Source organism: Vombatus ursinus, unplaced genomic scaffold, assembly GCF_900497805.2.
Source record: "Vombatus ursinus unplaced genomic scaffold, bare-nosed wombat genome assembly UNPS02014845.1, whole genome shotgun sequence".
Classification (NCBI taxonomy): domain Eukaryota; kingdom Metazoa; phylum Chordata; class Mammalia; order Diprotodontia; family Vombatidae; genus Vombatus; species Vombatus ursinus.
This window is the reverse complement of record NW_020954623.1, coordinates 5059428-5087379: the sequence shown is the minus strand read 5'-3', so window position 1 is coordinate 5087379 and position 27952 is coordinate 5059428. Positions and strand designations below refer to the sequence as shown.

The window sequence follows — 27952 nt, the reverse complement described above, 5'->3', positions numbered from 1 at the left end:
CTGAGTAAAGAGCACTGGGTTCAAGGGTAGCCTCTGACATGTACCAGCTGGGTGAGCCTGGGCAAGCTGCCTAAACCCCACCCCCCAGGGCTCAGGCCACTCTAAGACTTGATGTAACTGAGCAGGTGCCAGTCTACACTGGTGGAGGGAGGTTCCTCCCTAGCAGTTATCTACCATAAAAACATCCCAGGAAACCAGATCCCAACATGATCTCAGTAAACCACACCCCCATTACTATAAAAATATTGTGGTTTTGAGTAATAGCGACCACTCCAATTTCTGTAGCACTCTCTGTTTTGCCAATTAACCTCCTCGCATCTTCAGCAAGAGCACGTTATGCCCATTTCACAGATGAGCAAATAGAAAACAAGTTGTTTATGAAGGCAACAAACAAAAGCTGAGGACTGAAAGCTACTTCCAACTTTGTGGCATTAAAAATAATGACTCCATATGGAAGTGTGAGAGCTTTGGGTAGGGAGGGGATTTAGGGGAGGGAACCTCCAGCTTTGCCCTCACCAAGTCCTAAGCCTTTAGAAGACATATAGTAATCATATTCAGGGAAAGTTTGATTTTGAATTTCATTGTTTCTAAATTGACTGTTTCAGCAGGATCCTCCATGAATAATGGTCTCAGTGCCATCCCACTGTGCATCCCCGGTGGGATCAGCACTTTCCCCCCTCCGTGGGTGAACATGTGTTTACATATGCCTCCCCCAGGGATTTTCAAGAGCCAAAGACAAATGGCTTACTTCCCAAAGGGCCAGGACACTGTCTTGGGCTAGGATCAGTAGTCCGGACAAGGTCCTACAATGGGAGAGCTTCCTACAATCTCTTTCTACTGCAGGGACTGACAGAGAGACAAAACGACCCACCCCTTTTCATAGACGGCTTCTCTTGAAGGCCCCGCCCCCCACCCAGTCTCTGCTTTGGGGACAGCAGAGGCTCTTCTTGTTTGTGGACATTCCCAACGAGAACAGAAAATCAGCTGGGGTTTTCTCATAGAGGTGTAGCAGAAGAAAAAGCTTCCAGCAGCAACTCTCATCAACCAAGCCTGAAAACCTGGGGCTTGGTTATGATAGGGGTCCTGATCTACAGTCTCCCCAACAGCAATGAGGAGCAGTGTCAGTCACCAGGGCTGGCCCCTCACAGGACTTTGATAGATGTTTGTTGAATGAATGAGTAAATGGATGAATAGATGGATGGATGGATGGATGGACAGATGAACCAGTTTAAAATCTGGCCTCAATTGATAGAGCAGAAACAGAAACAGAATTGTTTGGACTTTTATTTGTTACTTGAGGTTTTCTAAAAAACCCTGAAGAAAGAGCCATCTGCTAAAGTTAGTTTTGAAATAAAGGGCTGCAATATCTGAGGAACTGAAATTTCAGAGTAGCTATCACATTGTTGGCTGGTGCAAACACAAGATGAGCTCAACAGACATGCCCACCTCAGGTTTATATAGGCAGCTCAGAGGCAACCTGACCCCTCTCCGAATTGGGGCAAACAAAGAGACTCTCAGGCTCCAGGGAAGTGTTAAATAGAATAAGTTCTCTCTGTAGTTTCCTGACAATCAAGCAAATGGAAAGGTGAGGAAAGCTATTAGTGCAGGAAGGGGTGGATAAGAAAGAACCGTGACTTACTGCTGACTTTGCGATCTTTGCCAAGCTCCCAGCCAGGGTAACACAACTTTGTGAGATTGGAAATGATGAGGTTTCTCAGGCCAATGTGCCTGCTGCTGGGGTGTGTGTGTGTGTGTGTGTGTGTTCCTGGAACATGCGTCAACAGGTGATCTGATCCCCATTAACAAAAAGTCTCCTTGCCAGGCAGTCTATGTATATTCATAAGCACTTCAGGTTTGTGCCAGGTATGGCCCTCTTGCTGCATTCTCAGGTGCAAGGACTGGCTAATGTGCAGCCAGAGAGCATCCCTGCCACAAAATAGGTAAACCATGTGGTGGCCAAAAGTTAGAACTTCATAGAGAAGAGGAAGGGAGGAACCACTCTAGGCGTGGAGCTGAGGACGAAAACTTTGCCTTTGCCTCCTTCTTATTTTGGGGACCCCTTGCTTTTGTAGATCTTTAGGGTTTCCAAAGTGCTCTCCTTACAGCACTCCCTTGAGGTGGTAATCATTGTATCCATTTTACAAATGAACAAACTGGGGCTGAGGAGTAGGTAACTCCCCAACGAGCACACCCATAGCTCATCTCCAAGATAGTCTATGAGCTCCAATCTCCTACCTCACGGGATCACTGATGTGAAGCTGAAAGGGACCTTCAAGGGCATTGAGTCTACTCCCCTCATTTTACAGATAAGGGAAATGAGTCTGGGCGGTGGTGGGGCGGGGGGTCGGGGAAAGTGGGGTGTGATTTGCCCAAGGTCACACATCCAGTCAGTGTCTGAGGCAAGATCCAAACCTGTATCTTCTTAAGTGCAGTGCTCACCACCAACCTGCTGCTGAGCTCCCATTCAGACCTCACTCCACTGACCCACACAGAACCTCTTGTTTTTCTTCAACATACGGAAGCTCCAGGAACTTCTGTCTTGGTCCCCCTGAATAAAGCTCTGCATCTTCTTTCCAGACAGTTCTTTCCCTTCCGTCCACCCCAATAAGGAAGTCCCTTCCGATCCTTATTAGTTCCCAGTCCTTTTAATTAGATTTGCAGGATGTCTGGCAGATCCCTTCTGTTGGTGTACTCCGTCTCTGGCCAGGAATCTGTCAATCCTGTTTTGTAAGCTGTGATGCAGAAATCCACATCCCATTTTCAGAGTCTCCCTTCTTAGCCAGTTGCTCCCTCCCCAAGTTCATTTTTCTCTTCTGTGTCTATTTTCTTCAATAGGCAAAGTGAAGAAGACACAATCTGGGCCACTGTGCTCTTCAGTTTCTGGCCCAAGACTTCATACTAATTGACCATTTTTGAAGTTCTTTCTGAAAGTGTTATTTGTGTCCATGTGAATCACCAGAAATGGGCAGTTGAAATCCACTTGGATAAGTCTGTTCCCTGATCTGTCTTGGATTCATGGTCTAGGAAGACAAGAGACTCCTCAATTGGCATCACATTTACAAAGAGCTGCCTCAGGACCCCGGACAGTGCATCTGCCTCCTCCTCTTCTCCTTTTCCTCTGCCCCTTTATGAGGGGATCTCACTCCTGAAATCTTCTTCACAATTACCATATCGTTCTTGGGAGGACAAGAAGAATCTTTTTCCTTAGAACATCCCTCTCTCTTCTCTTGAAGTTCTCAAACCTGGTTTATGAATTTATCTTCCACAAGCATCCTTTTCCTTCTGCTTCTCCTCTATGGAGCTCACTTGTCACCTCTATCATCCTGATAAAGGTCACATCTCTCTCCTTTACCTCAGATCCTCTCCTTTTCCTCCACTGAAATCTTGCTTCTGTTTTCTTAAGGAATCTTCCATTCTTCCTAACAACCTGGAGTTTGGAGAGGCACTCTTTCACCTTTTCCTCCAGGAGGGAGAAACCCTGCATACTCCAGGCAAGTGACTGCCCAATTTCTCTCCATAACATAGAGATTTTCAGCCTTGTTTCTTCAAGTTTACATCTCAAACCTGATGGATACTTTTTGTAGTCAATTATCATTTCTTAATAACTTGACAGCCTTCCTCAAATCCCTTTTCCTATCTCATCATGCCCACAGTCACCGCCACCTTCCCTTCGGTCCAGTGCTATTCTCCAATTTGTTTCATTAACTTGCTCCCCCCACCCCAGTTGACTCTATCAATTGCTCTGACCCTCTAATTGTTCACTTACCTTTTCTTGCTTACCTTACCTTGTCTCAGAAAAGGTGCTTTGGAAGTTAGATGCAGAACCTGAGTCTCAGAGAGATAATGGGTAGCATGGATATGGAATCAAGGGACCTGGATTTGAGTCCCATGCTATTTCTGCTTATGGTTGCATCTCCGTGAGTTGGGCAAATAAAGCATTTTACCTCCCTAGACTGGTTGAATTTGCCAGTCTCTTCCAACTCTAGAGAAAGATAGTGGAAAACCTCCAAAGAAGAAAATGCAGTCTTCACACCAATGGTTTTTCAGAATCCCTAGAGGTCTATGACGTACTTTATTATTGGGGAGGTCAAAAGGTAATATAAAATAACGGGGGACAAAAATGGCATGGGGAGGCAGTGCCCTATGGAGTAGAAAGGTGGACCTGGAATCAAAAGACCCAAATCTCACCTCAAGTATTTGTTATTTCTTTGAGCCAGGACAAGTCCTGTCCCATTCCTGGGCCTCAGTTTCTTCATCTGTAAAATGAGGATGTTGAGCCAGATGACCTCTAGGGTTGTTTATGGAAGTACAAGGCAATAACACCTCCCAGGGCTTTGAAAGGAACATGCTTGGCAGGCCTGAAAGCATTGCAGGAATGTTATGCTGGGCAGTAACTGTGGGATGGACGGAGAAGTCCAAGCTTGTGGCCAAGTCTTTTGTGGTTCTTAAGCCCTCTTCATGTGTGGGAGCTCACTAACTCTGAGAGAGGCAGGTAACCAACAACCATTCCTCACTATCTGTGTGACCTTGGACAGGTGTCTAATCCTCTAGGAATCCATCTTTTCACCGCAAAATAAAAGGGTTGGGTTGCCTGGTCTCGTGGTCCATTCAATTACATGTCCTCTGATCCTGTGAGTGACTGAGATGATGAAGGAGACAGATTTTTAGGCAGAATAAGTCTTAGCTAAAGTCTTGCCTTCCACAAGAAGAAGGACTTTTCTTGGTGCTTTCACTATGTTGGTTATCTCCAGTTGATCTTGTCTATAGTTTGGCTATACCTATCTATCTGCTTGTTGTCTCTCCCATTAGACCACAGGTTCCTTGAAAGCAGAGATTGTCTTCTGCCTTTCTTTGCATCTCCAATGCTTAGCATAAAGCCTGGCACACAGTAGGTGCTTATTTAAATGCTTGTTAAGAGAATGACTGGGGAGAACCTGCTAAGAATTTTCATTCAACCTCAACAATATGGAAAGTAAAATGTGTTGGACTGACTCACAAGGACCAGGAGTCCAAGGGCATCTTGTCAGCTGACTAAACACATCTTAACATAGAGACAAGTGCTGGGTTTGGGGTCAGAGGCCCTGGCTTCAAATCTCAGATCTGGCCCTTGCCAGCTACATCCACGGGTCACTTAACTCTTGGGGCCTCAGTTTCCTCATCTGTAAAATGAACAAGTGGTATTAAATGGCTTCTAAGGTCCCTTCCATCTCTAAATCTATGGTCCTAAATTCAGATACCTAGAAATCCACAGGAAAACTAACTCAAGGGTAGATAGGGTCCTCGTTTCTTCTCTTGGCTTTCAGAATCAGGTCCCTCTTACAAACTTTGCTGCTTTCTGCTAGATCTAAGTCACTCTGGTGAAATAGAAGCCAGCTTGGAAGAATGGCAGCTGAATCTATGGGCTGCCTCCCACAAGGCAGATGGTGGTATTTAAGGGTTGAGCTGGATGTGCACAGCAATCCCTTCACATTGTTTTAATTGCTGAAAGATGTCGGTATCCTGCTGTAACCAGGTCTTTCAACAGCTGGGATGGAGGCAAGGTCTTTATGAATCACTTTCTTTTTTCTAATTGGGAAGATGGGATTTCCATTTGCCTGTAATTTGTTGGCCTTCCAGGACTCATGATAGCAGAGGCAGGCTGTGCTTTTTTGTTTTATGGAAATGTGAATTAGACACATGTACCACAAGTGTTCAAAAGATGCCTTGTCCACATCCCCTTCCGCCCCTTCCCAGGAATGGTGCCCTGGAAGGTGCACAGCCCATGGCCCAGGCCACCTTACAGATGCATGTTAATGGCTAGACACAGGATGGGAAGGGCTAAAAACATTCCACATAGCTGTTCATCTGTCCACAGATAGGAAACCATAGAATCAGCAGAGCAGGGCAAATGGAACCACCTGGAAAAACTGACTCAGCTGGTGGTGTCCAGGATGTTGATTATTTTCCTTATGCAGCTAAGCAGATCCGGATGAAGGACAGCTCCTCTGCACTTTAGGACTAGAGAACAACCTCTCTTAAGTGGAGAGACCAAGTCTACGAATGAAGAATCCATGCCTCTTCTGGGCCAAAGTCAGCAGCACAGGTGGAGACAGTCATGGGCCCAGAACCTTAGCGTTTCCATGTGACACCCTGTAAGGACCTGAGGACAGGTGCAGCCCTGTAGTCTTCAGGCTAAACACACTCAGGCAGGTCCTGAGCTGGCCATGTGTGCAATTATGCCAAGACCCTTCACCAGCCCAGGCTCTCTCCTTCCAACCCTCTCCAGCTTACCAATTCCTATAAAGTGGTACCAAGCATTGACCACAATCCTCCAGGCTGTTCTGAGGAAAGTGCTCTGTAAACCTGAGAGTCCTTTCTCAGGAGGTGTGAATTATTCTGAGCACTCTGGGGAACTTTAAGAAGACAGCACAAAGCCCAGAAGCACAGTCCCTTGAGGCTCTCTCAGACTAAAGGACTGTACATAGGGGATGCTTGTCTCTTTGGGCTGAAATGTGGGACAGCGAAAGTACCGAGTTTGGTCACTCAAGCTCCCAATATTGGATTGGGAATGCTATTCCCAATTTGTGGATGCATAAACTGAGACCAGAGGAGGGGAGGGGCTCACCCAGAGGGACTACTAGTAAGTAGCACAGGTAGGGGGGATTTGAATCCAGGTCATCCTGATTCCACCAGGCCACCTCACCACCTCTCAATAGCACCCTCTTCATAGCCTCTTTCTTTAGCTACGTTTAGGTCTCTTGAAGGATGCCAGTTTCTGCCCAGAGCCTGCTGAAGGCATGAGAGATGCCTATAAATATCTAGAAGAAAGGGCAGCATTCAGCATTTATCTTGGGAGCAATCAGCTGGACTGGAGCGACCCTATGGAGGAAAGCTGGACCAGTGGAACATCCCATTCTGTTGATGAGGTAACTATGGCACAGAGAGGGAGGGGCCTACCTGAGGTCACACAGTGAGTAGGGAAAGAGCAGGAGCAGGGCTAGAACCAAGTCCTGCCTGCCCCAGCTGCCCTCATGGACCAGGTCCTGTGGGCCACCATCTTCTGTGTCCTGGCCTCAGCTGGCACTGTCTGTACCTGGCAGTGGCCCATGTCCACTGGCATCACAGGCACTACCAGATTTATGAGAAAGTGCTCCAGCCAACTTCCTACCCAGACGAGAAGTCATCACTCCCCAATCCTGCCCAGGCAAGAAGCAAAGGAAGGGGAAGCTTTCCCAGCAGATCTCTCTGCTTAAGTCTTTCATCCAGACAGAGGCTTGTTTGAAAGACTTTTTTAATTGTTTTAATTTGCCAAAGCTGCAACCCAGGACTGCCGCATGTCACTTGAAGCCCTCTCTGGATGTCCTGGACAAGGCAGTTGGACCGAGAGCTGAGGGTATGGGCATCACGCCTGGCTCAGATGCCACCCTGCTGGTGACTGGGTGAACTGTCCCCATAGGAGCCGGAGTTTCCTCACCTGGAATGTGGGGCGGCACAGCTCTCCCTGGGTGTGGGGAGTAGGTGCTTTGCAGACCAAACCACACTGGAGAAGTGGAGGAGGGGAATCGTGTGTGCACAGATGTATGCATCTATGTGTGCATGTACATGTGTTGGGGGGCAGGCGGGTAGCACGCAGACCTGGAACTGATCATTGGTCACCCATCCCTCGACCACTTACAAAGGGTTGGGCTTTCTTTTCTTCTCTCAAACCAACCAATTCGACTATTTGGTGCCAACTGTCCCCTGGACTTTGGGCTCTTTAGAGAACACCATTCCAGCATGGCCCTTGATCTTGTGTAACACTGTGGGGCTCAGAAAACACACCTCAGGGCAGAACTCTGCTGGGGATTAGGGGGAGGCATATGGGAAGCCACAGGGGGAATTCATTGACCCTATAACTGAGCCTGTAACTGGCCCTATAACTGAGGGCACCTGGGACCTGGTGGGCAGGGAGCTCCACCACAGTCGAATGCTAATAAATGGGAAAGGAGCACTCAAGTGAACTGAGCCAATGTGAATGAAAGAAGAGACCTGGGTTCCAATCCAGCCTTCAACACTTGCTAGCTGTGTGACTCTCAGAAAGTTTCCTTGTCTCCCTGAGCCTTGATTTCCACATTTGTAAAACAAGGATAATAATGGGGTCTACCTCCCAAGGCTGTTTTGGGGATTGAGATGTCCATAAAGTATTTTGGGAACCTTCCAACACTCTAGCAAGGCCAGCTGTAATTATGCTGCAGGAATAGCTGAGGAGTCAGTTCCCATTCATTGTTGGGGTTACTGTAGAGAGGAGGAGCCTGGTCAAGGGAGGGGAGTCAGGGGAATGGAGAAAGGCACCAGAGAGGGCAAACGGTGGAGCTAGCCACGTGGCCGAATGTGAGCCTAAGAGACCCTTACTTGGAGAGGGCTGGGGAAGGAGGTTCCCAGGCATCCCCTCCTGATGGGGATGGAATCTGAACCCCCAAAAGGAAAAGACCATGTCCTTGGGATCTGAACCCCAAAGAGGAAAAGTGCTAGACTTTCCCATGTGGCCAAATCTCTGGCATTCGCCTGAGGCTGTGATCCTATCCACTGTCCTTTCATTATCCCCTATGCCCAGTCTCCCAATTCTCTGTTACCCTTAACCTAGTCCAGCCTTCCTCATGTTCCTGGCCACTTCCCACCCTTGATCCTACCTAGACCCTATTCTACCTCCCAGTCACTCCCATCCAGATTCTCCCTAGACCCCTCCTCCAGTCACCCCAAACTACTTGACCACTTCTAGATCCCTCCCACAGTCTTTCTGTATATAAGGTCCATCTTATCTCCATTAAGGTGCTCAGATTTCCTAAGAACCTAGCCAAGGGCTCAGATTCTCATAATCTAACCAATAGCTCACAAATGTTCAGATTCCTTAAGAGTCTGGTCAATATGGTGGATCTTTAATAAACTTTGTCTTTAGCTAAAAGAAGGCTTGAGTCAAATTCTTTAGGTCAAAACTCACATGATTTGGGGGTCCCAGCACCCCCTAAACCTCTAAACTTCAACACCCCCACTTCATGAACCTATCCCTCTTCAAGGCTGGGATGGGATCAAATGAAGCCTTCTTTCTGTCTTCAGGGGCTATAGATCCCCTCCCTTCCCAACACACACACACACTCAAATGCCTGAATAATACATCAGAAAGCCCTGGGTGCAATTACCTAGCACCAAACTACAGGAAGGACATTAACAATTCAAAGCTGGGCCTTGATGATGGGGCTAAGAGGGGGGATTATCTCAAGCACTGGGTTCTGTGTCAGGCTCACCCCTGGCACCAGCGCTCAAATTTCAAATCTTTCTCCACCATTTGCAGAAAATCCAGTTGAAAAATGGGAGTGGCCAATGCAAAAGAGTAATCCTGAAATTAGAGGCTGCTCAGGGGCTCCTGGAATTCCACTGTGTTATTGAACAGTGGAAAAGCCTTTACCCAGACTTGTGCAAACAACTGCTGGTGATGATTCCTTGGGCTCAGAACTGTCAAGGTCATGAAGAAGGTAAGAGGTGTCAAAGGCGGAATTTGAACCCAGACCTTCCTAACTCCAAGTCTAGCAGGCCAAGCTGCCTCCTGCAATGATGACGATGATGAACCTTAGACATTTTGATGGTTCTTTGGAGGCAGCAAAGTGCCTTATGCACAGTATCTAACTGGAGCCTCGTTTGGACCTGGGAGGTTGGGATAAAAATACTCTACATATGTTCTCCCCATTTTATATATTATAAAACCAAGGCCCACCTGGTGAGTAAATTACTCACCCAAGGTCATTCAGTTGCCCAGATACTAGCAGACTGGAAGCAAAATGAGGGGCTGGGAGGGAAGTGGGTGCTGCTGGCAGTGGGCACAGTCAGCTGATGAGAAGATGTTTACAACTGTGGAAAAGTGGACCCAAGCCCTGAGAGCATCCAGCAGTCCAGGGCTGGCTGCTGAGGGCAGGCCCTGCAGGCCCTAGTACTGCTGGCTACCTCAGGCCTGAGGGGCTTTCTGCAGCCCAGAACAGGAAAATCAATGCCCCACAAAAGGATGACTCAGCCATGTGGAAAAGGGCATGGCCTCTGCTTAAGAAGGCCAGGAAACCAGTCATTAGAATGGAAATGTGTTTTACATGATTACACATGTAACCGACATCAGATTGCTTCCCATCTCAGGGAGAGGGTAGAAGAGGGAGGGAGAAAAGTTGCTCATTTTTTTTTTTAAAAACAAATGTTAAAAATTGTTTTCAAATGTAATAGAAGAAAAATACTTTTTAAAAAAATAGGTAATTAGAAAGATCTTTCCACTTTCAGGCGAAGACATGATAATATAATTGTCAGCTATTTCCATCAAAGCTGGTAAAATATTAATTTTTAATTAATTTTAATTAATTAATTAAATTAATTTTGAAAAGGACATTCCATCTTGCTCCACTAAGCCAAGCCTGAGAAGTGTTTTCCTTTCTATGCCTTTACCTGCCTGTCTCAGAGAAGACATGAGCCTGAAAGATGGTGAGCCTGGAGGGAGGGAAGGAGGAGCTCTGCTTAGGCTGGCACTTTGTATCTCTCTGTGCAGATATTCTTCCACCTTCATCATGGGGTGAGCAACAGAGGGGGATTGAGGAGGGTGAAGAAACCAGGTTGTTTTCTAATGACTCTCCCGATGAATCATTTCTCCAGTGATTTGCAGCATTTCCCAGGACCTCTTGTGGAGTCCCAGAGCACCAGAATAAGGCACATGTGAATTTGAGGCTCTGAAGACAAACTCCGTGCAGTCATCAGTAACCCAAAGGCAAACAGTGGCCACTATATCCCAATACAACATAGCTGATAGGTAGAGAAACACTTCTTTTCTGGGTGCCCCAATTTCAAATCTAATCTCACATTTATTAGGAGTCTCCAATGGGCAGGGTTTGGACAAGGTGCTGGGGATACAAAGACACAAAGATATGGCCCAAAGCTACCACACAGCTTGTACTTGGATCAAGAAAAGCAGGATATTTTAAGGAGGGGCAGAGCTTAGACAACTTCAGGGTTCAGGAAAGGCTTTCCCAGGAGGTGGTTCCAGAAACAAGGCTAGAAAGGAGCAAGGCATTCTAAGAGAGAACAAGAAGAAGAGAGGGTATGCCCAAGCATGACACCAACCTGAGGAAAGACAGAAAGGTGGGAGATGAAATGCAGATGGGAAATGTGTCCAAAAGGTCCCAGATTCTGGAATGATTGATGGAAGATGGAATTGTCATCTTAGGCCAAAGTCAAGATCAGTCAGCAAAGAATTCTCAATATCAAAGAAGCAGTCAGGTACCCAGCAGATCCTTCTCTTCTTGTGCATTAGATCAAAGGTTCTCATTAAAATCTGCCTGAAATGCACATGTTGCAGGGCAATGAATGCTTCAATTCATCAAGTTCACAAATGCCATTTAAGATGTTCTCACCTAGGACTATAACGGGTTATAGTGTTGGTGATGATTTGAATGGAATTAAATGTTTCAGTAATTGTGAACTGGATCTCAGAATTCAGAATCATGGGTACTTAAGAGTTGGAATAGAGAACATCTGTCCAGTGTTTTTATTTTACAGATGTCGAAACTCACGCATAATCAGTTAATAAACATTTATTAAGCTCCTATTAGGTTCCAGGCACTGTGCTAAGTGCTTAGGATACAAAAAAAAAAAGAGACAAAAGAGTGTCCATGCCCTCCAGGAGCTTGCAATCTAATGAAGACGACAACATGCAAACCCATATATATATACTTTATACAGGATCACTGAGAATATTGAGGAGAAGGAAGTCACTAGAATTAAGAGAGGTTGGGAAAGGCTTCTGGTAGAAGATGAGATTTTAGCTGGAACTTGAACACTTAGGCTTCAGCTTAGAGTTAGCCTAGGGTCACCAGAAGGCAAAGATGAGGAAGGAAATCATCTCAGGCATGGGGGACAGTCAGGGAAAATGCCAGGACCCAAAAGATGAAATGCCTTGGTGGAGAAACAGCTGGAGGCCAGTGTCCCTGTATTGAAGAGTACATGGCAGGGATTAAGGCATACAAAGACTGGAAAGGTAAAAAGAGGCTAGGTTATGAAGGCCTTGAATGCCAAATAGTTTTCTATTTGATCCTAGAGATGACAGGTAGCCACTGGAATTCTTGAGTGTGGGGGGAGGAGGTGACATGATTGTACCTGCATTTGAGGACAATCACTTTAGTGGCTAAATGGAGGATGGATTGGGGGCGGGGAGACTTGAGGCAGGCAAACCTCCCCAGCAGGCTATTCCAATAGTCCAGGTGTGAGATGGTGAGGACCTGCACTAGAATGGTGGCAGTGTCAGAAGGGGGAATATTCCAGAGAAGTTGCAGGCACCACCTTGGATGTGGGGAATAATAGTGAGGGGTCCAAGATGACTCCTAGGTTGTGAGCCTGAGGAACTGGGGGATGGTGGTGACTTGTACAGTACAGGGAAGGAAAAGGGTGAGAGTTTAGGGAGAAAGACAATGAGCTCTGTTTGGGACATATTAAGATGTCAACTGGATAACAAGTTTAAGATGTCTGAAAGGCAGCTGGAGATGCAAGTCTGGAGGTGAACAGAGATAAATGTGTGAATCATCAGCATAGAGATGGGAGTCACTAAGATCACCAAGAAAGGTAGGCTAGAGGGAAAGAGGGCCCAGGATAGAGCCCTGAGGGACATCCATAGGGAAATGATTTGCCCAAAGTCACACAGCCATATTTCTTTCCTACACATACAATACAGCTGGACCTAAGTGGGAGGACTATAATCCTGGGCAGGACCACATGACCAAGGGCTATTTAGATCCCAGAGGGCAATGCAGGCTTAGGAGAGAGAAAAGAGTGGTTTTGACTGTCCATGGAATCAAGCTCGTGACCCAGAGAAAGAGGGCAATCTTTGGAATGAAAGGATTGATGTTCTGTCGGAACTTTGCTCCTCCTCTCTCAGCCTTGATTACCTCATCTACAAAATGGAGGGCATGCATTAGATAGTCTCTATGGCCTCTTCCTGTTACAAATCTGTGCTACTTTGTACTTTTCCTGTGAGGTGAAAATGAAGTCCTACATCACTAGCACAGGGTCTAAGGGTCCTTTCTATTCCCCTTCCTTTTGAGAACCAGACACAGCCAAGTTCTGAAGTCTCCAGAGAAAGCATGGGTAGAGGGGAGAGGCTCATGCCAAAAGAGCCTTCAATTCCAAGATTGAACCTCATCTATACAAACCCAGAGCTTTGGTTTGGGTTCACAGAAGGCACTGAAAACTTCAGGAAAGGTACTGAGTAGTGGGCAGGGCAAAGATTTGGACTGAGTCGGATTGGACCCAGAACAGTGGCTCCACTGTGGGTTAAGTATGTGACACTTTTAAGGCATCTCCCTCTCTGGGCTTCACTTTCCTCATCCATACAACAATCATAGCTCACTACTGTCATTTTTAAAATCACTTCAAGATTTACTAAACGCTTTCCTCATGTCTACTTTGTCATAGGTAGGTAGCACCAGTATTATCATCCCCATTTTATAGGTGAGAAAACAAAGTGTCATAGAAGCAAAATGATTTGTTCAAGGTCACACAATAAGTGGAAGAGTTGGGACTTGAACCTGGGTCTTCTGACTCTAAATGCTGTGGTTTCTCACAGCCCTTCCAACTCTAAAAAGGCAGCATTTTCTGTTGCTTGTATCACATCAGGATTTAAGGCAGAAACTCAGGAGGTCCTTGGTGGCAGTCTTGGAGTCACAGCCAGCAGGCACTGTGCCTCCATGACACCATAGACTTGCTCTCCTTTTCCTGAAGAGGACTCTCCTTAGTGTAGGTGAGCCTTCTATACACAGAATCTATTTGTAGTATTCAGAAGCTATTTGAGTATGGCCACTAGGTGGCACAGCAGATAATGTTGGACCTGGAGTCGGGAAAGTCTGAGCTCATACCTGGACTCAAGATACTTACTCCTGTTGCTGCTACTTTTGCTGCTACTATGACTATGACTACTATTGCTACTACTGCTGCTGCTGCTGCTGCTACTACTACTACTACTACTACTACTACTACTTTTACTACTGCTACATAAAGCTAACATTTATATAATACCTACTATGTGCCTGGCAGTGTGCTAGGCACTTTAGAAATGTAATCTTATTTGATTCTCACAACTCTGGGAGGTAGGTGCTATTAAGATCCCCATTTTACAGATGAGGAAACTGAGGCAGACAGAGGTTAAGTGTCTTACCTAGGACCACACAGCTAGTATATGTCTGGGGCTACATTTGAACTCAGGTCTTCCTGACTCCAGGCCCATTGCTCTATTCGATATTCCACTTAGCATAGCCTATTACTATTCTTGTCCCAACAAGAGATAGAGTCGATCACAAGAGATAAAATAGGTGACTTTAACTACAAAAACTGAAAAGCTTCTACACAGACTAAATGAATGTGTCTAGGATAAGAAGTCTTGTATCAGATTTCTCTGATGTAGATTTGGCATCCAAGACATACAAACAACTAATAAATACATATAAGGTAATAGCTATTCCTTGATAGATAAATGGTCAAAGGATATGAACAAACATTTCTCAAAAGAAGAATTTTGAATAGTCACAACCATGTGAAAAAATGTTCCAAATCAGTAATAATAAGAGTAATGCAAATAACAACCCTGAGATTTCACCTCATACTCTGAAAACTGATAAAGATGAAAAACGAGGAGTTGTAGAATGATAAGGGCACTAATATATTGTCAACAGAGTTCTAAAATGGTACAACCATTTTGGAAAGCAACTCAGAATTATGCAAATAAAGTGGCTAAAATGTTCATACTCTTTGACCCAGAGATTCCATTACTGGGCTTATATCCAAAAAAGTCATTGATAAGAAGAAAGTCCCCATATTTATTTATATTTATAGCAGTGCTTTTTGTGATATCTAAGAACTGAAAACAAAGTAGATGCCCATTGTTTGGGGAATGACTGAAGACACTGTGACACATGAATGTAATGGAATATGACTGTGCTGTAAGAAATGAAAAATGTGATGAATATCAAGAAGCATGAGATCTGTATGAACTGATGCAGACTGAAGCAAGCAGAGCAGAGAAAACAATGTACACAGTAATGATAACAATGAAAATGGAATAGACAACCACCCACCAAAAAATTAAAAGTGAATGACCCAAAATAAATTCGATGAAGAGAGATGAGAGGACGCCTTCAGCCCAGCCTTTGGCAGAGATGGGAAACCCATAGGTATTACACATTGCACGTGTTTTCAGACTTTTTCCAATGTATTGACCAGTTATGTTCAATTTTTCTTTTTTTCTTTAAATATATATGTATATATGTATGCATGTATACACACATAAATGCATCGTTTGCTCTATGGAATGACTCTCTGGGAAGGGAAACTGATGGAAATGATGGTGATGTAAAAAACAAAAGCTATCACTTAAAATTTATTTTTAAAAAAAAGCTGTTTTTGCCATCCAGCAGTTCTGCTCTCTACCCTGTGCTCCAGTAATGTGAAGGTTAATAGAGGCCAATCCTGAAGTCCCAGTGCCATTGATGAATGCATGTTTCTCAAAGGCCTGATGCAAGGTATTATCAAAGACACAGTGCAGGTTAGGTTAATCTTAACTGAGAATGACCAGGGCATTCCCTTCCCCAATCATTGGCACCTTGCCCTTAGAAAGAGCATCCAAAATTAATCATAGAATGATTGTACCTCTGAAATGTTAATTGCTGCAGAAGCTACAGAAATACATAGAACAAAACCCCAGAGTTACTAGGAACAATAATCCAACTACTTTCCTGCCACCATTTTGCTGAATCTAATAAATTCCTACTACTTTGTAAAAATCCTTCACTTATAACTATAAGCCATATTGGGTAATAATAATAATCAAATGCAAAGGAATTGTAAGCATCATTACTTTAAATATGTTTTAATTAGTCACATATTTAGTTTTAACTGGAGGTTCAACTAGGGAATTGTACTGAACTGAAAATCTCAAAGTTTACATGTTAGGCAAAATAGGACTTCGTGTGATATTAAACATCACTTATCTTCAGATAGAGCCATGATTCTAAGAAATAGGATATATTTTCTGTTTTTTCTGATGCTGTTTGGTCTTAAGGCAGAAAGACTTTGTTGGGAAATAACAATGTTGACGATTCCCATGCTAGCTAAAACCAGAAATGGGAAGGGGTTGGTCAAATTTGGTGGAAGAAGTGTGGGGCCCATAATTGGGATGTGAGAAAGTCAGCCTAAGTTTTCTACATTTCTAAACCTCCAAGGCCATGCCTCAGTTGTGGGAGGCCTTACATTACTCAGTAGTCTGCACTGATCTTCCATTCTCGGACCATATCTTGCATCCCAGTAGTTTCCGAAACTAAAATGACTACATTACCGGCACAGAGCAGAAAGAGCTGGAGGAAGAAACCAAAGAGAACCCTTCCAACCCCTCCCTCCCCCCTCAACCCCTCCTTCCTTCCCCACCGCGGCTACCCCCACCCCAACAAAAAGAACCAAGAACCCCACACATACCAGCCTGCGGATCTCTCTTTCACACTCTCTCTTGATTCGAGAAATTTCCTCCTGGTGAAGGTGATACACACTCCGGATTTCGGCAGCTTTGATCTTGTCGGCCTGGATGACCATGGTCAGGGCTTCTTCAACTTGCTTCTTGGCTCCCTTGAGCTCCGAAATCTCTTGCTGCATTTTAATCTTCTCGAACTCAAAGCCCTTCTTGGCCTCCTCCCGCGCTTCGGAAATCAGCACGGTTTTGACCTTGTCGGGAGCGCTGTCCCTGAGCGCGCTGAGCAGCGCCTGGAGCCGCTGGTTCTCATTGTCTTTGATGCGGATGACGCGCAGCAGCTCGGTCTCGTGCTGTCTCAGCAGCGCTTCGCGCACTGCCTGGAGCTCCTTCATCTTCTCTTCGTGGAGCTTGGCTTTGAGCTCCGTCACCAGCACGGTGTTTTTATGCTGCTCGTGCTCTTTCACCTGCCGAATTTCCTGGTTTTTCTCCCGCTCGGCCTTACTGACCTGAAGAAACGAAAGAAGGACGTGAGGGTGCGTCCGTGAACAAGACAGCTGCATTAAAAGCGGGCGGCCATTGGGAGCACAGCTGGGGGAGGCTACAGTCTTAGAAGAGGAGAAAGCCTTGACTTGGGTCTTTTCCCACCCAGAGGAAAGAATCAAAGTCACATGGGCAGCTTATAGGATGTGGTCATCCTTTAAAATTCAGGATCTGATAGGGAGATGCAGTGAGAGGAAGTCTGCTCTCAAAACAAATGTGGACCTGGAGTCACCATGGACAGTGCCAAGGAACTTGTTGCAATGTTGATTCTTGGTACATAATATGGTATATATTCCATGCTAGAAACCACATTCCATGATAGGGAAAAAAAATTGACAAAGGATAGATGATCTCTCTTACAATAATTAGCCAAAGAATTTCACTGGTCCGTGTAAACTGTCTGCATCCACCATGTTACTGCTGGCATTTCAGGTCGGGCTATGTGAACAAAAGGGAAATACAGGTAGAAGACTGAAACTGTTGCCCTAGGAGTCAGGAGACCTGGGGATCTTGGCTGGTGTCTACCATGAACAAGCCAGATGACAATTCATTCCACAAAATCATAGAATCTCAGTTTGGGAAGGGATGGGGGGGGGCAGGAAACAGGTCATTAGGCCTGTGAATAAGGATCATCCTATTGTAAAAACACCCCCACCCTGATAAGTGGCCCTGAAGCCCTCCAAGAAATCCTCCAATAGCTCTGCTGATCAGGAAGGTTTTCCTTTACACCCAACCGAAGTCTTCTCTGTACCTTCTACCCATTGCTCCTAGCTGTGTCTGCCAGGGTCAAGCAGAACATCTCTGACATCTACCCTTCCATGCTCCGACCCTTCAACTATTCGTCCACACTAAGTCTTCTCTGCTCCAAGCTCAACCTCCTCGGTTCATTTATTTAATTATTTCGGTGTGATCTTGTGGCCTTCCCTACTGTGGTCACCCTTCTCTGGAAGCTTGTCAATGTCCTTCCCCAATGTGCCACCTGCAAGTCTAGGGATCTGACCAGGGTGGCAGACAGTGGCACTGACCTCCATCCTCAGGTAAATGCTTCTCTGATGCAGAGAAAAACAAAGGAACACAGTGACCACATTTCCAAATGCACATCTCATTCTATAGCTACAGCTCTCCACCTCACTGTTGAAAGGAAGGAGACATGTTTTACCCAGAGGCAGCTAGGGCTGTTGTCAGGAAGACCTACATTGAAATCTAGTCTCAGATACTTACCAGCTGTTTAACTAGTAAGTCACTTGATAGCTAGGCAAGTCACTCAATCTCTGCCTCAGTTTTATCATCTGTAAAATGGAGACAATAGTAGCCCCTACTTCCCAGGGTTTCTGTGAAGATAAAATGAAGTATCTGCCAGTGTTTTGTAAACCTTAAAGCACTATAGAAATACTAGCTAGCAATTGTTGCTATTCACTCTTAGTCCTCTGGCATCACAATGTGTCACAACCTTGATAAAGCAGTGAGATGGCTCAGTGGATAGAGCTCTGGGATTGAAATCAGGAAGATCTGTGTTCCAATCAAGCTTCAGACACTTATTAGCTGTATGACCATGGACAACTCACTTAAGCTCTGTTTGCCTCAGTTTCCTCATCTGCAAAATAGAGATAATAATAGCGCCTACATCCCAGGATTGTTGTGAGGTCCAAAAGAGAATATTTGTGAAGCAACTTAGCACAATGCCGGGCACATAATAAGCACAATATAAATGGTAGCTAATTAATATCATTATTTTCCTTATGTTATCACACGTTATTTCATATTTCCATATGCTATCATGCAGTTTCCCATCAGTTAGTACACATCAGTCTTCTCTAAGTTTCTCTGACTTTTTCATACTCATCATTTCTTAAGCATAATAATATTGCATTGCGTCCATGTGTAATTTGATCACCTCTTCCTCAATCCATGGTCATTGGCTTTGCTTCCATCAAATGTATTCCAAGACATAGTTTGGTAAATTACCCTGTCCACACCTTTGACCACTCTGGGATTTATGCCAGTAATTCGACCTCTGGATTCAAGGTTGAGTAGGGCTCACTGATTTTTTTTAGTACTTTCTCATTATTTCCCAGAATACTGGACTAATGCACAACTCTAATGACAGTGAGTTCAGATGCCTGTCTGAGTTCTCCTAGTTTTTCCTATGATTGTCACTTTCTATCTTTGCCAATCTGATGGGTGTGAGATGAAACCTCAGCTTTGCTTCCATCTGTACATCTCTTATCAGTAGTAACTTGGAACTTTTTTTTTTACAAAGTTGTTTATAGTTTGCATAAGAAAACAGATGTAAAATGCTTTGCAAACCTTAAAACACTATGTGAATGCTGTCTGTTGTTAGAACTATTCTTTTGGAAACTGCCTGCTTTTATCCTTTGACTACTTGGCTGCTGCAGAAGGATCTTCATTTTATATGTCAGTAACATCCCACAATCTTGCACCTCACACCTTTAACAGAGATATTTGTTGGGAAGACTATTTCCCCCAATTAATAGCTTCGATTCTGATTCTGTTGTTGTTCAGTTATTCAGTTGTGTCTGACTCTTTGTGACCCCATGGGCCATAGCACACCAATGTTGTCCATGGGGTTTTCTGGGCAAAAATACTGCAGTGGTTTGCCATTTCCTTCTCCAGTGGATTAAGGCAAACAGAGGTTAAATGACTTGCCCATGGTTACACAGCTATTAAGGGTCTGAAGCCAGATTTAAACCCAGTCTTTCTGGTTTCAGGCCCAGTGCTCTATCCACCCAGCTGCCTCTTCTGATTCCAGACACATTGGTTTTTTTTTAAGCAAAAGTTTTTTTAATATTATGTAATTGAAATAGTCTCTTTTTTCTTTCACAATTCCCTGTATCCTTTGTTTAAGAATTCTCCCCCATTTGTAAAATGTGAATTCTCCTCCATTTTTTTTTTATGAGGGGACCATTTACATTTAGGACATGTATCTGTTTGGAGTTTATTGTGGGATGTGGTGTAAGTTGTTGGTCCAAACCAAATTTCAGCCAAACTGATTTCGATTTTGACTAGCAGTTTTTGTCAGATAAAGTCCTTACCCTCTTTAGTAGTTTGTATTTGTGACTTTTCTTGAATACTAAGTCACTATGTTTGATTGCTTCTGCATATTGCTCACTAATCAATATTTCTTTTTTAACTTGTATTTTAACCTGAATTTCATGATTATGGCTTCATGGTATAGCTTGAAATCTGGTTATGCTAGGCCACATTCATTACTATTTCACCCATTATTTCCTTTAGGATTTTTGATCTTTGTTCCTACAGATGAATTTGTCTATTATTTTTGTTTGGTGCTATAAAATAACCTGACCTTGATAGAGTGCTACCAGTTTAATTGGATATTAAGCCTGTAAATTAATAATGAGAGCTGACATTTAGATAGCACTATTTGAAAAAACACTGTGCAAATAGCTCATTTGATCCTCACAACAACCTGGGGGGGGTAAATGTTATTATTATCCCTATTTTAGAGATTAAGAAACTGAGGCAGGGAGACAGGGAGAGGTTAAATAATTTGACATGATCACATGGCTAGTGAGCATCTGAGACCAGAGATATTCTCAGATCTTCCTGACTTTAGGCCCAGTACTCTCTCTACCTACTGTCACCTAACAACATAGTATACATACATACATACATACATACATACATACATACATACATATATATATATATATATATATATATATATATAAAGAATTAAAGAATTTGGGACCTTAATACCAAAAGAGGCAAATTAAAACATCTCAGTAACTACTGACGCTGTGCCCTCCTTTCTATTCAGACAAAACCCTTCTGAGGTAATACTTATGGCTCTTTGGTTGTAGATTGGGTGTATCCTCAATGAGGGTGTTAAGAAAGAACAATCAGGCTTTCAAAGGAATATTCAGCAATGAAGCACAACTTTACCATTTCATAACTAACCAAAAGAGGTGGAAAATATAAACATCATTATGTTTATTGTTTGTTTATTGCAAAAGAGCATTTGATTGCATGCAATAAAATGTTCTTCACAATAAAGTGTCTCTCATCAAGACATCAAGAGTATTCCCGATACCCTGGGAGCTATACCAACAGAAATGCCCCGTCCCATGAGGCACAACCCAAGAAGATGTAGTTCCATCCCCAGGATGCAGGACCAAGGCAGAGTCCAGATCAAATCAGGATCCCCTGTGCATGGTGAGGTCCTCCAGATGTTTCTGTTTACTCTCAAATTCTGTCATTCTGTGATTCAGTGACTTTATTTCCCTGAACCCAGTGAACAATCATGTGCTATGTCCTCATTGTCAACAACCATGAACAGACACGGTCTTTACATTCCCTTCCCTAAGTCTTTGAGGAGGTGCTTCCAAGATTGCCCTGGCCTCAATGATCCCCTCGATGTTGAACAGATCACTGCCCTGGAGCTCGGTTTTCTCATCAGTAACATGAGGGGGTTGTACTAGATGGCATCTGGGGTCCCTGCTAGCTCTGAGAGCCCAGGATCCTATAAGAACACCCATCCTGAATTGTGCCTCCCCAGCGCCCGCCTGCTATCTCTTACTTCAAAAACAATTTGAGCAGAAGATGAAGAAGAACCAGAACTCATGTGCCCACTGCCCAGGTGGAAAGGTTTTCATTGGGTTGGTCCTGATTCCAAACTAAGCAGAAAATGGCTGCTACCTGGGAGTGTGGACAAGGGAGGCCAGGGCCTCCCAGGGTCCAGCTGTGTGACCACTGGAGATCTCTCTCTGGTCAGCAGCTGGTCCGAGAACCAGACAATAGTGCCTTTTGAAACATCACAAACCCCAGTACTCACAGGACAATGAATTATTCTAAAGCTCCATACATAACTCCCACAGAACAACTGGTATCTTCAGATGCTAAGCCACCATCCTTGTCATGGTGGAGGGGACTTAACTCTTCTATATTCTTGCCTGAAACCAGGCTTTCCAGTTGCTGCCCTGGGGTCCTTGTGCTCCTGCTAGTTGGGCAGTCACCATAATAAGCCCAACCCAGACCCACCAGGCTTCCTCTGGCCCTTTGGCCATCTCTGTGCCAAGCACTGCCTGCATTGCCAACCCTACCCTCCCATCTCTACCTCTGAAACACAAATCAAATCACTAGCACCATTCCTGGAAAGGATATATCAAGCAAATGACCTGTGACCCCAACCTATCATCCCTGTGACTTCCTCATCCAATAAATCCCTCCCATGGGATTTAAGAACAAGAGACCATGCGTCTGGCTTCAGCAGGGCCCCAAGTACAAGAACTGTTCCTGACAGTGGCTCTTTATCTGGTTGGTGTGGGCCCAAAGAGCCCTCGCCTTCTTCCTAGGTCCCTTAGCCACTGCAATGTGGGGACTTGGGAAAATGCCAGACATGTCAGAGCAATGTACAAAAAAGCACTTTCCTTCTAAGAGAAAAATTTTCAGATTAGATATACACACACACACACACACACACACACATATATTATATATATATATAGGTGGAATGTATATATATATATATATGTATAGGTGGAGGGGACAATATATATATTATATATAATGGCACAGTAAATTGGAGCCAGACAGCACTGCCATGTCCTCCTCAAGGGTCAGTGTAGACAAACTCTGTCACCATCTCCATAGGTGGGATCTGTGGTTTAGCTGGTGAGGACCTTTGAGTGTTACTGCTGCTCGCACCTTTGAATAGCGTCTGTACTGTTCATTTCCCAATGAATGCCTGTCACTAACAACTGTTGGAATGGGTAAATGAAAGAAGATATGGTAAATGGGTAAATGGTGGAAGGATGAGCTGACCACGAAAGAGGCTTAAGAGTCATTTCTATAACCCCCAAGTCCTAGGATTAAGTGAGACTTTGTTTGATTGAGCCCTTGAAGAGCAAAAAGTTGCTTGTCCCAGAGCTCTTTTGAATGTCTAAAAGGCTTTGCTAAAAGTCCTTTGGGAATGAACTTCTCTGAATTTTACCCCCAAATCTCCCTCTCCATCCCTGACCCTTCCCTGAGCCCTGAGCCCACTGCTCCACTTATCAACTGGATATCTCCCCCAGACCCCCTACTAGCATTGCTGACTCAGCATGTCCAAACCTGACTTCATTAGGCTCCCCCTCCCCCACCAACCTGCTACTTCCTCGGCTGATTACTCTGTTTCTACCGAGGCTTCTACCAGCACCCTCCCCATCACACACACTTAACAACTTGGAATCTCTCTGGACTCTTCCCTCTCCTTCATCCTGCATGCCCAATCAGTGGCTAAGTGTTATTTATTCCACATTCCCAACATCTCCCCCCACACCCATCACTGTGGCCCAAACCTTCATCACCTCTCATCCAGCCTACTGCCCAAGTTACTGCTAACTGTCCTCACTCTCGGGGCCTTTCTCACATGGCTGCCAGAGGCATCTTTCTAGTGTTTGGTCTGCTGAAACTGCTCAGAGACCTTCAGGAACCCCTGCTCATTTCCAATAGCATGAGCATCCATCATGTGATCTGCTGGCCAAAGATGACCCAGCAGAATGTGGGGTGCAGGTCTAGCCTTGAAGGAGCTGAAATCTAAGTACAAAACCATGGTAACCTAACAATCCAGTATGTGAACATTAGTAGCCCAGGAGGACCCAAGCACGGCTCTTCTGGGTAGTCAACTGATGGTCCCCAAATGTGATGCATGGAACAAATGAATGCACCCACAAAGAAATGGATTCATGACCATGTGATTCCTTTATCACCAAGGATGCTTCTGCCCCAGAGGATAAAGTGTAAACTCTTCAGTATCACCTTCATGTCCCTGTACCATCTTGTGGCTTTGTCCCTGCTCTCTACTTTCAAGCCTAACTGGCTTTCCAAGTGTTTCCAAGTCTAGCTAGCCCCCCCCCCCCACCAGAGGCTGGTCCCTCAGCAACAGAGAATTCATCCCTGAGTCCCCACTGCAAACTTTTCTTCCTATCATAGTGAGGCACCTGTCCATGGTTGTGTGCTACTGGTCTCACTCTCAAGAAGTCAGGAGCACCTCCACTTCAAGGTGGAGGGCATGAGGAAGTGTAACATCTCACCCAGACTCTGAACCAATCTAGATATGGCAAAAAGTCATTTCTGAAGGCCCTGAGCAGCATCCTGGGAGCCAGAGCCAATGAAAGGCAAATGCTGGTGGGTCCTTAGGCTGAGATCACTTTGAGCTCTGCCTCAGCCAGATTGTCAGCTTCCCAAAGACCAGCCTCCACCAGCATCAAGGGGTTCACCTCAGCTGCTGGGCCACTGGAATGTTTGAGCCAGGCCACCCTTGGAAGCAAGGGAAATACAAAATACCATTAGTATCATATGGCCCATGCCCCAGTGAGTGAGGCAGGAAAGGGGCATCCCATTAGAGAAACCAAACTATTCTTATCCGGACAATCCTGACATAAGTGAAGCAGAAGACAAAGTGGGGAGGGGTACAGCTAAATGGAAGGAGTCTCCAGCTTCTCTTTGAAAGCCAAAGGAGCTGATGGCGCAGGCTTCACAAAGCTTCCAAAGACAACAGGAGCTTTCATTTCATGGGACACTTGACCTTCTCCTCCTCTCACCACCAACCTAAGCAAAAGACCACAGTGAGGAGTGATGCCATGATGCCCCAGCCTCCCTTGCAGAAGAGGAGGCCTGTTGGTTTCAAAAAGAAAAAAAAAATTAAGTCCCCAGAGTAAAATGCAGGACTGGGCTTGAGGTCAGGCGGATTTAGCTTGAACCCCGCTCTGATGTCTCCCAGCTGCAGAGGCCTGGACGCCTCACCTCATGTCTGAGTCCTGGGGCCCTTGTCTGCTAATTGGGAGCAATGACATCGAGAGGACCCCCCTCAAGGGACCTGGAGGGGTACTGGGAGGCCCAAAGAGAGAACACATGTGAAATTCTTTGCAGACCTTAAAGTGATATGAGTGTGTATTTACATACACATACACATACACACACACATATATATATCTCACATATATGTATATATACACATGCATATATCTTCGTATCTATGTCAATTAGCATCATTACTGCATTTACAAATGAGTGGCCACAGTCTGAAGGCAGCAGCTCTTTCTACCTGTGTCCAACCATCAAGGGGGATACCTACCTTTTCAACAAAGACATTATGGACAAATCACAATTTGGAAAAGCCACTGAGTAAATTTATCAGGGAATAAGGGAAAAAAAAACAAGATGCAATCATCATGCTGGAGAAGCCTCCTTCCCTCCATGTAGAGATGGCAACTCAGCCCATCCCCGCAGCAGCCGTGCATCACTTGTCTGTGAGGATGAGGCTGCCACTCACATTTGGGATGCCATATCCATCACCAGTAGCTGTGTGGTGCTGGGAAAATCCCTTCCCCTTTCTGAGTCCCTTTTTATCCTCCATAAAATGAGGAGTTTGGAGAGAGGGAAGGGAAAGTACAAGGTCACATTGGCACCTGAAAAACAGATCTGAGGCCCTTCTTGACAAGGAGGAAGCAGAAGGTACTGGTTGTCCCAGGAATGGATGGCTGAGTCTCAGAGGCCCCCAGTGCCAGTCAGAGGACTCCCTGCTCAGGGCAGCCCAGGTAGCCCTTCACTAGGCTGGTCACCAGGAGAAAGAGGGCCATGTATCCAAGATATGCATAGACACCCCAGCAGCCTTAGGAGGGTTCTCAGGTGGCTGCTTCCCACTTCTGGTGCTTTGGTTGGGCATGAAGGATGCTACAGAAGGATGCTACAGGTACTAGCATTTAACTAGTTCTGCGAAAGCTGACAAAGTCTGGGACAAGTGAGAGGTGCCGGGCCCCAGGGGCACAGGCTGTGTGAGACCCCGATGAAGTCATTCTCTGCAGCGAAAGTTGGCAAGGAGACATATCCAGAAGGAAGACAAGGCAGCCCCAGCAGTGAGCTCCTCAGAGCACAGACAGACCCACTTGCTGCCATCAATAACCATTGCAGTGGGCAGGATTTGAACTTTCAGCTTCTCTGAGCATTTGGGGGCACTGCCCCCTACTTGTTCTTCCTAAACACCTGCAAGGTAGGTGCTATTATCGCCATTTGACACATAGGGAAACTGAGGCTCAGGGAGGTTGCATGACTTGTAAGAAGCTGCACATTGAGTGACTGCCCTGGGATTTAAAACCAGTTCCTCTGATTCCAGGCACAGCCTTCTAGCAAGCCATTGTCAACATGGCCCCTGCGCCAGCAGCACCTGCTCCCCTGGTCACACCCGATCTGATAGATCAAAGGTAGGCAGGTGTTTTCGCTGCTCAGGGCTTGGTCACCTCTGAGAAGCCCATTTGGGATAATTACAGCAGTGACTCACGATGCTGGCCCACCAGAGGCAATGAGGAAGAGGGCCCACATAAAGAAGAGCCTTTGGTAATCCGCCGGTGCTTACATCCCAGGGAATCTCTATGGAAAGGGTTCTCTGGTCTGCAACAGGTGAGTGACGTGATGTTGGTGGCTCCAAAACACAAGCCAGGAGAACACCCCCCCACCCTGCTTTGTGGACCTCTTTCTGAGGCTGGGACCCTGCCGTGACCAGCTGGGTCTCTGGGCGCAGGATATGAGTGGCCGTGCTGATGCTGGCGCAGTTCGGTGCTGTCGTCACTGGAGCGATTGGGAAAAATGCTTGTCCACACGGGAAGCTGCTGGAAGCAGCAGCTGCCAGGTGTGGCCATGAGTTCCGATTAAACAAATTGAATCCAACAAGTAACTATGAACACGTGCCTGGGGCTTCGCTTAATTCTAGGCAGCTGCTGTGCACCTGGAACTATGTCAGGTGCCAGGGACCCGGAGACCAGGCTCAAGCCTCTCCACTCCCAGGAGCTTCCTCAGAGGGTGAGGCCACAGGATACGGGGGCAGATCTGGTCATTGCAAACCTTCGATGCCTCCCTGGTGCCCCCGATTAAATCTTATCCCAGCTCGTCCTTGGAGGGTCTCCATAGCCTGATGTTTCTCACTGTGAACATCGGCAAGAAGGGAAGGTCTGAGCCCACATTGTAGAAGGCCTTGAATGCCAGACGTGGACTTTGTACCTCATTTAATAGGTTATAGAGCAGGGCTGTGACCTTGGGAGTGGGGTCCAGGATGGACTGGGAGGGGAGAGCAGAGGTGACAAGACTCCATTTCACTGGTCTACGTCTATGGGCTAGTTTACAAGGCAGCACTTTGGGGTTTCAGCATATCAAAGGACAGCAATCCTCAGAGACCAGAATTTCCCACAGAACCTCTTCTCCTCTCAGGAGGACATAATGAATGAAGACAGGAAGGGAGGGAGGGAGGGAGCAGGCCTTGCTGCTGCCTTGCTGCTCAACTGGACAGGATCCATTTCAATGTGTATTTAAGGAAAAAAGCCTCTGGGCCAGCTGACTATTCGAGCACCCGCCCCAGGACAGTCTTGACTTCAGCCTTACACCACAGGATGTAACCCAAGCAGGCCCGGGCAGTGGGTCATCAGCTCCTAGCTGCAGATCAGAAGGACCTCAGAACCAGGGAGGAGAAGTAACCTCCAACGTCACCCAACCCCCCTCCCCAGGTCAGGACAGGTACAAGGCATATGCCTAGATGAGCAGACACGACACCTACCTGCATGACCCCACCTAAGGCCATCCCCCAGAGCACCCTCGTTTTACAGCAAAGGGAACTGAGTCCCAGAGAAGGGAAGAGTCCCACCCGGGTCGCACCAGGCAGCAGGAAGCTACTGGGGCGCAAACCCAGGCAGGGTCAGGGGGCACCCAGCTGACTCCCCCCTCTGGCCAGTGGCAAGAGGAGTCTGGGCAAAGCCCCAGTCGGGTGCCCACTTGGAGGAACCCAGCTTTCAGAGGTCGAAGCTAGACTAGAGCTATTACTGTGCAATCCCAAAGAAATGCTGGGACCAGCTGCACGGCCCCTAACCCACCCAGCCTTCCTTTGCAGGTGCCCCAGATTTGTGGCGGTGCAGCTGG

The 27952-nt window shown here is 45.8% G+C and overlaps 1 protein-coding gene across 4 annotated transcripts in view; it reads right to left on the bottom strand.

Annotated features, from left to right (window-relative positions):
- JAKMIP3 (Janus kinase and microtubule interacting protein 3) overlaps positions 1-27952 on the bottom strand; it is a 123914-nt gene that overhangs the window by 59033 nt on the left and 36929 nt on the right. For all 4 annotated transcript variants that reach the window (XM_027840504.1, XM_027840505.1, XM_027840506.1 and 1 more), the window contains exon 2: positions 16498-16995. In XM_027840504.1, coding sequence (XP_027696305.1) covers positions 16498-16995 — 498 coding nt within the window. The remainder of the gene's footprint in view (positions 1-16497; positions 16996-27952) is intronic.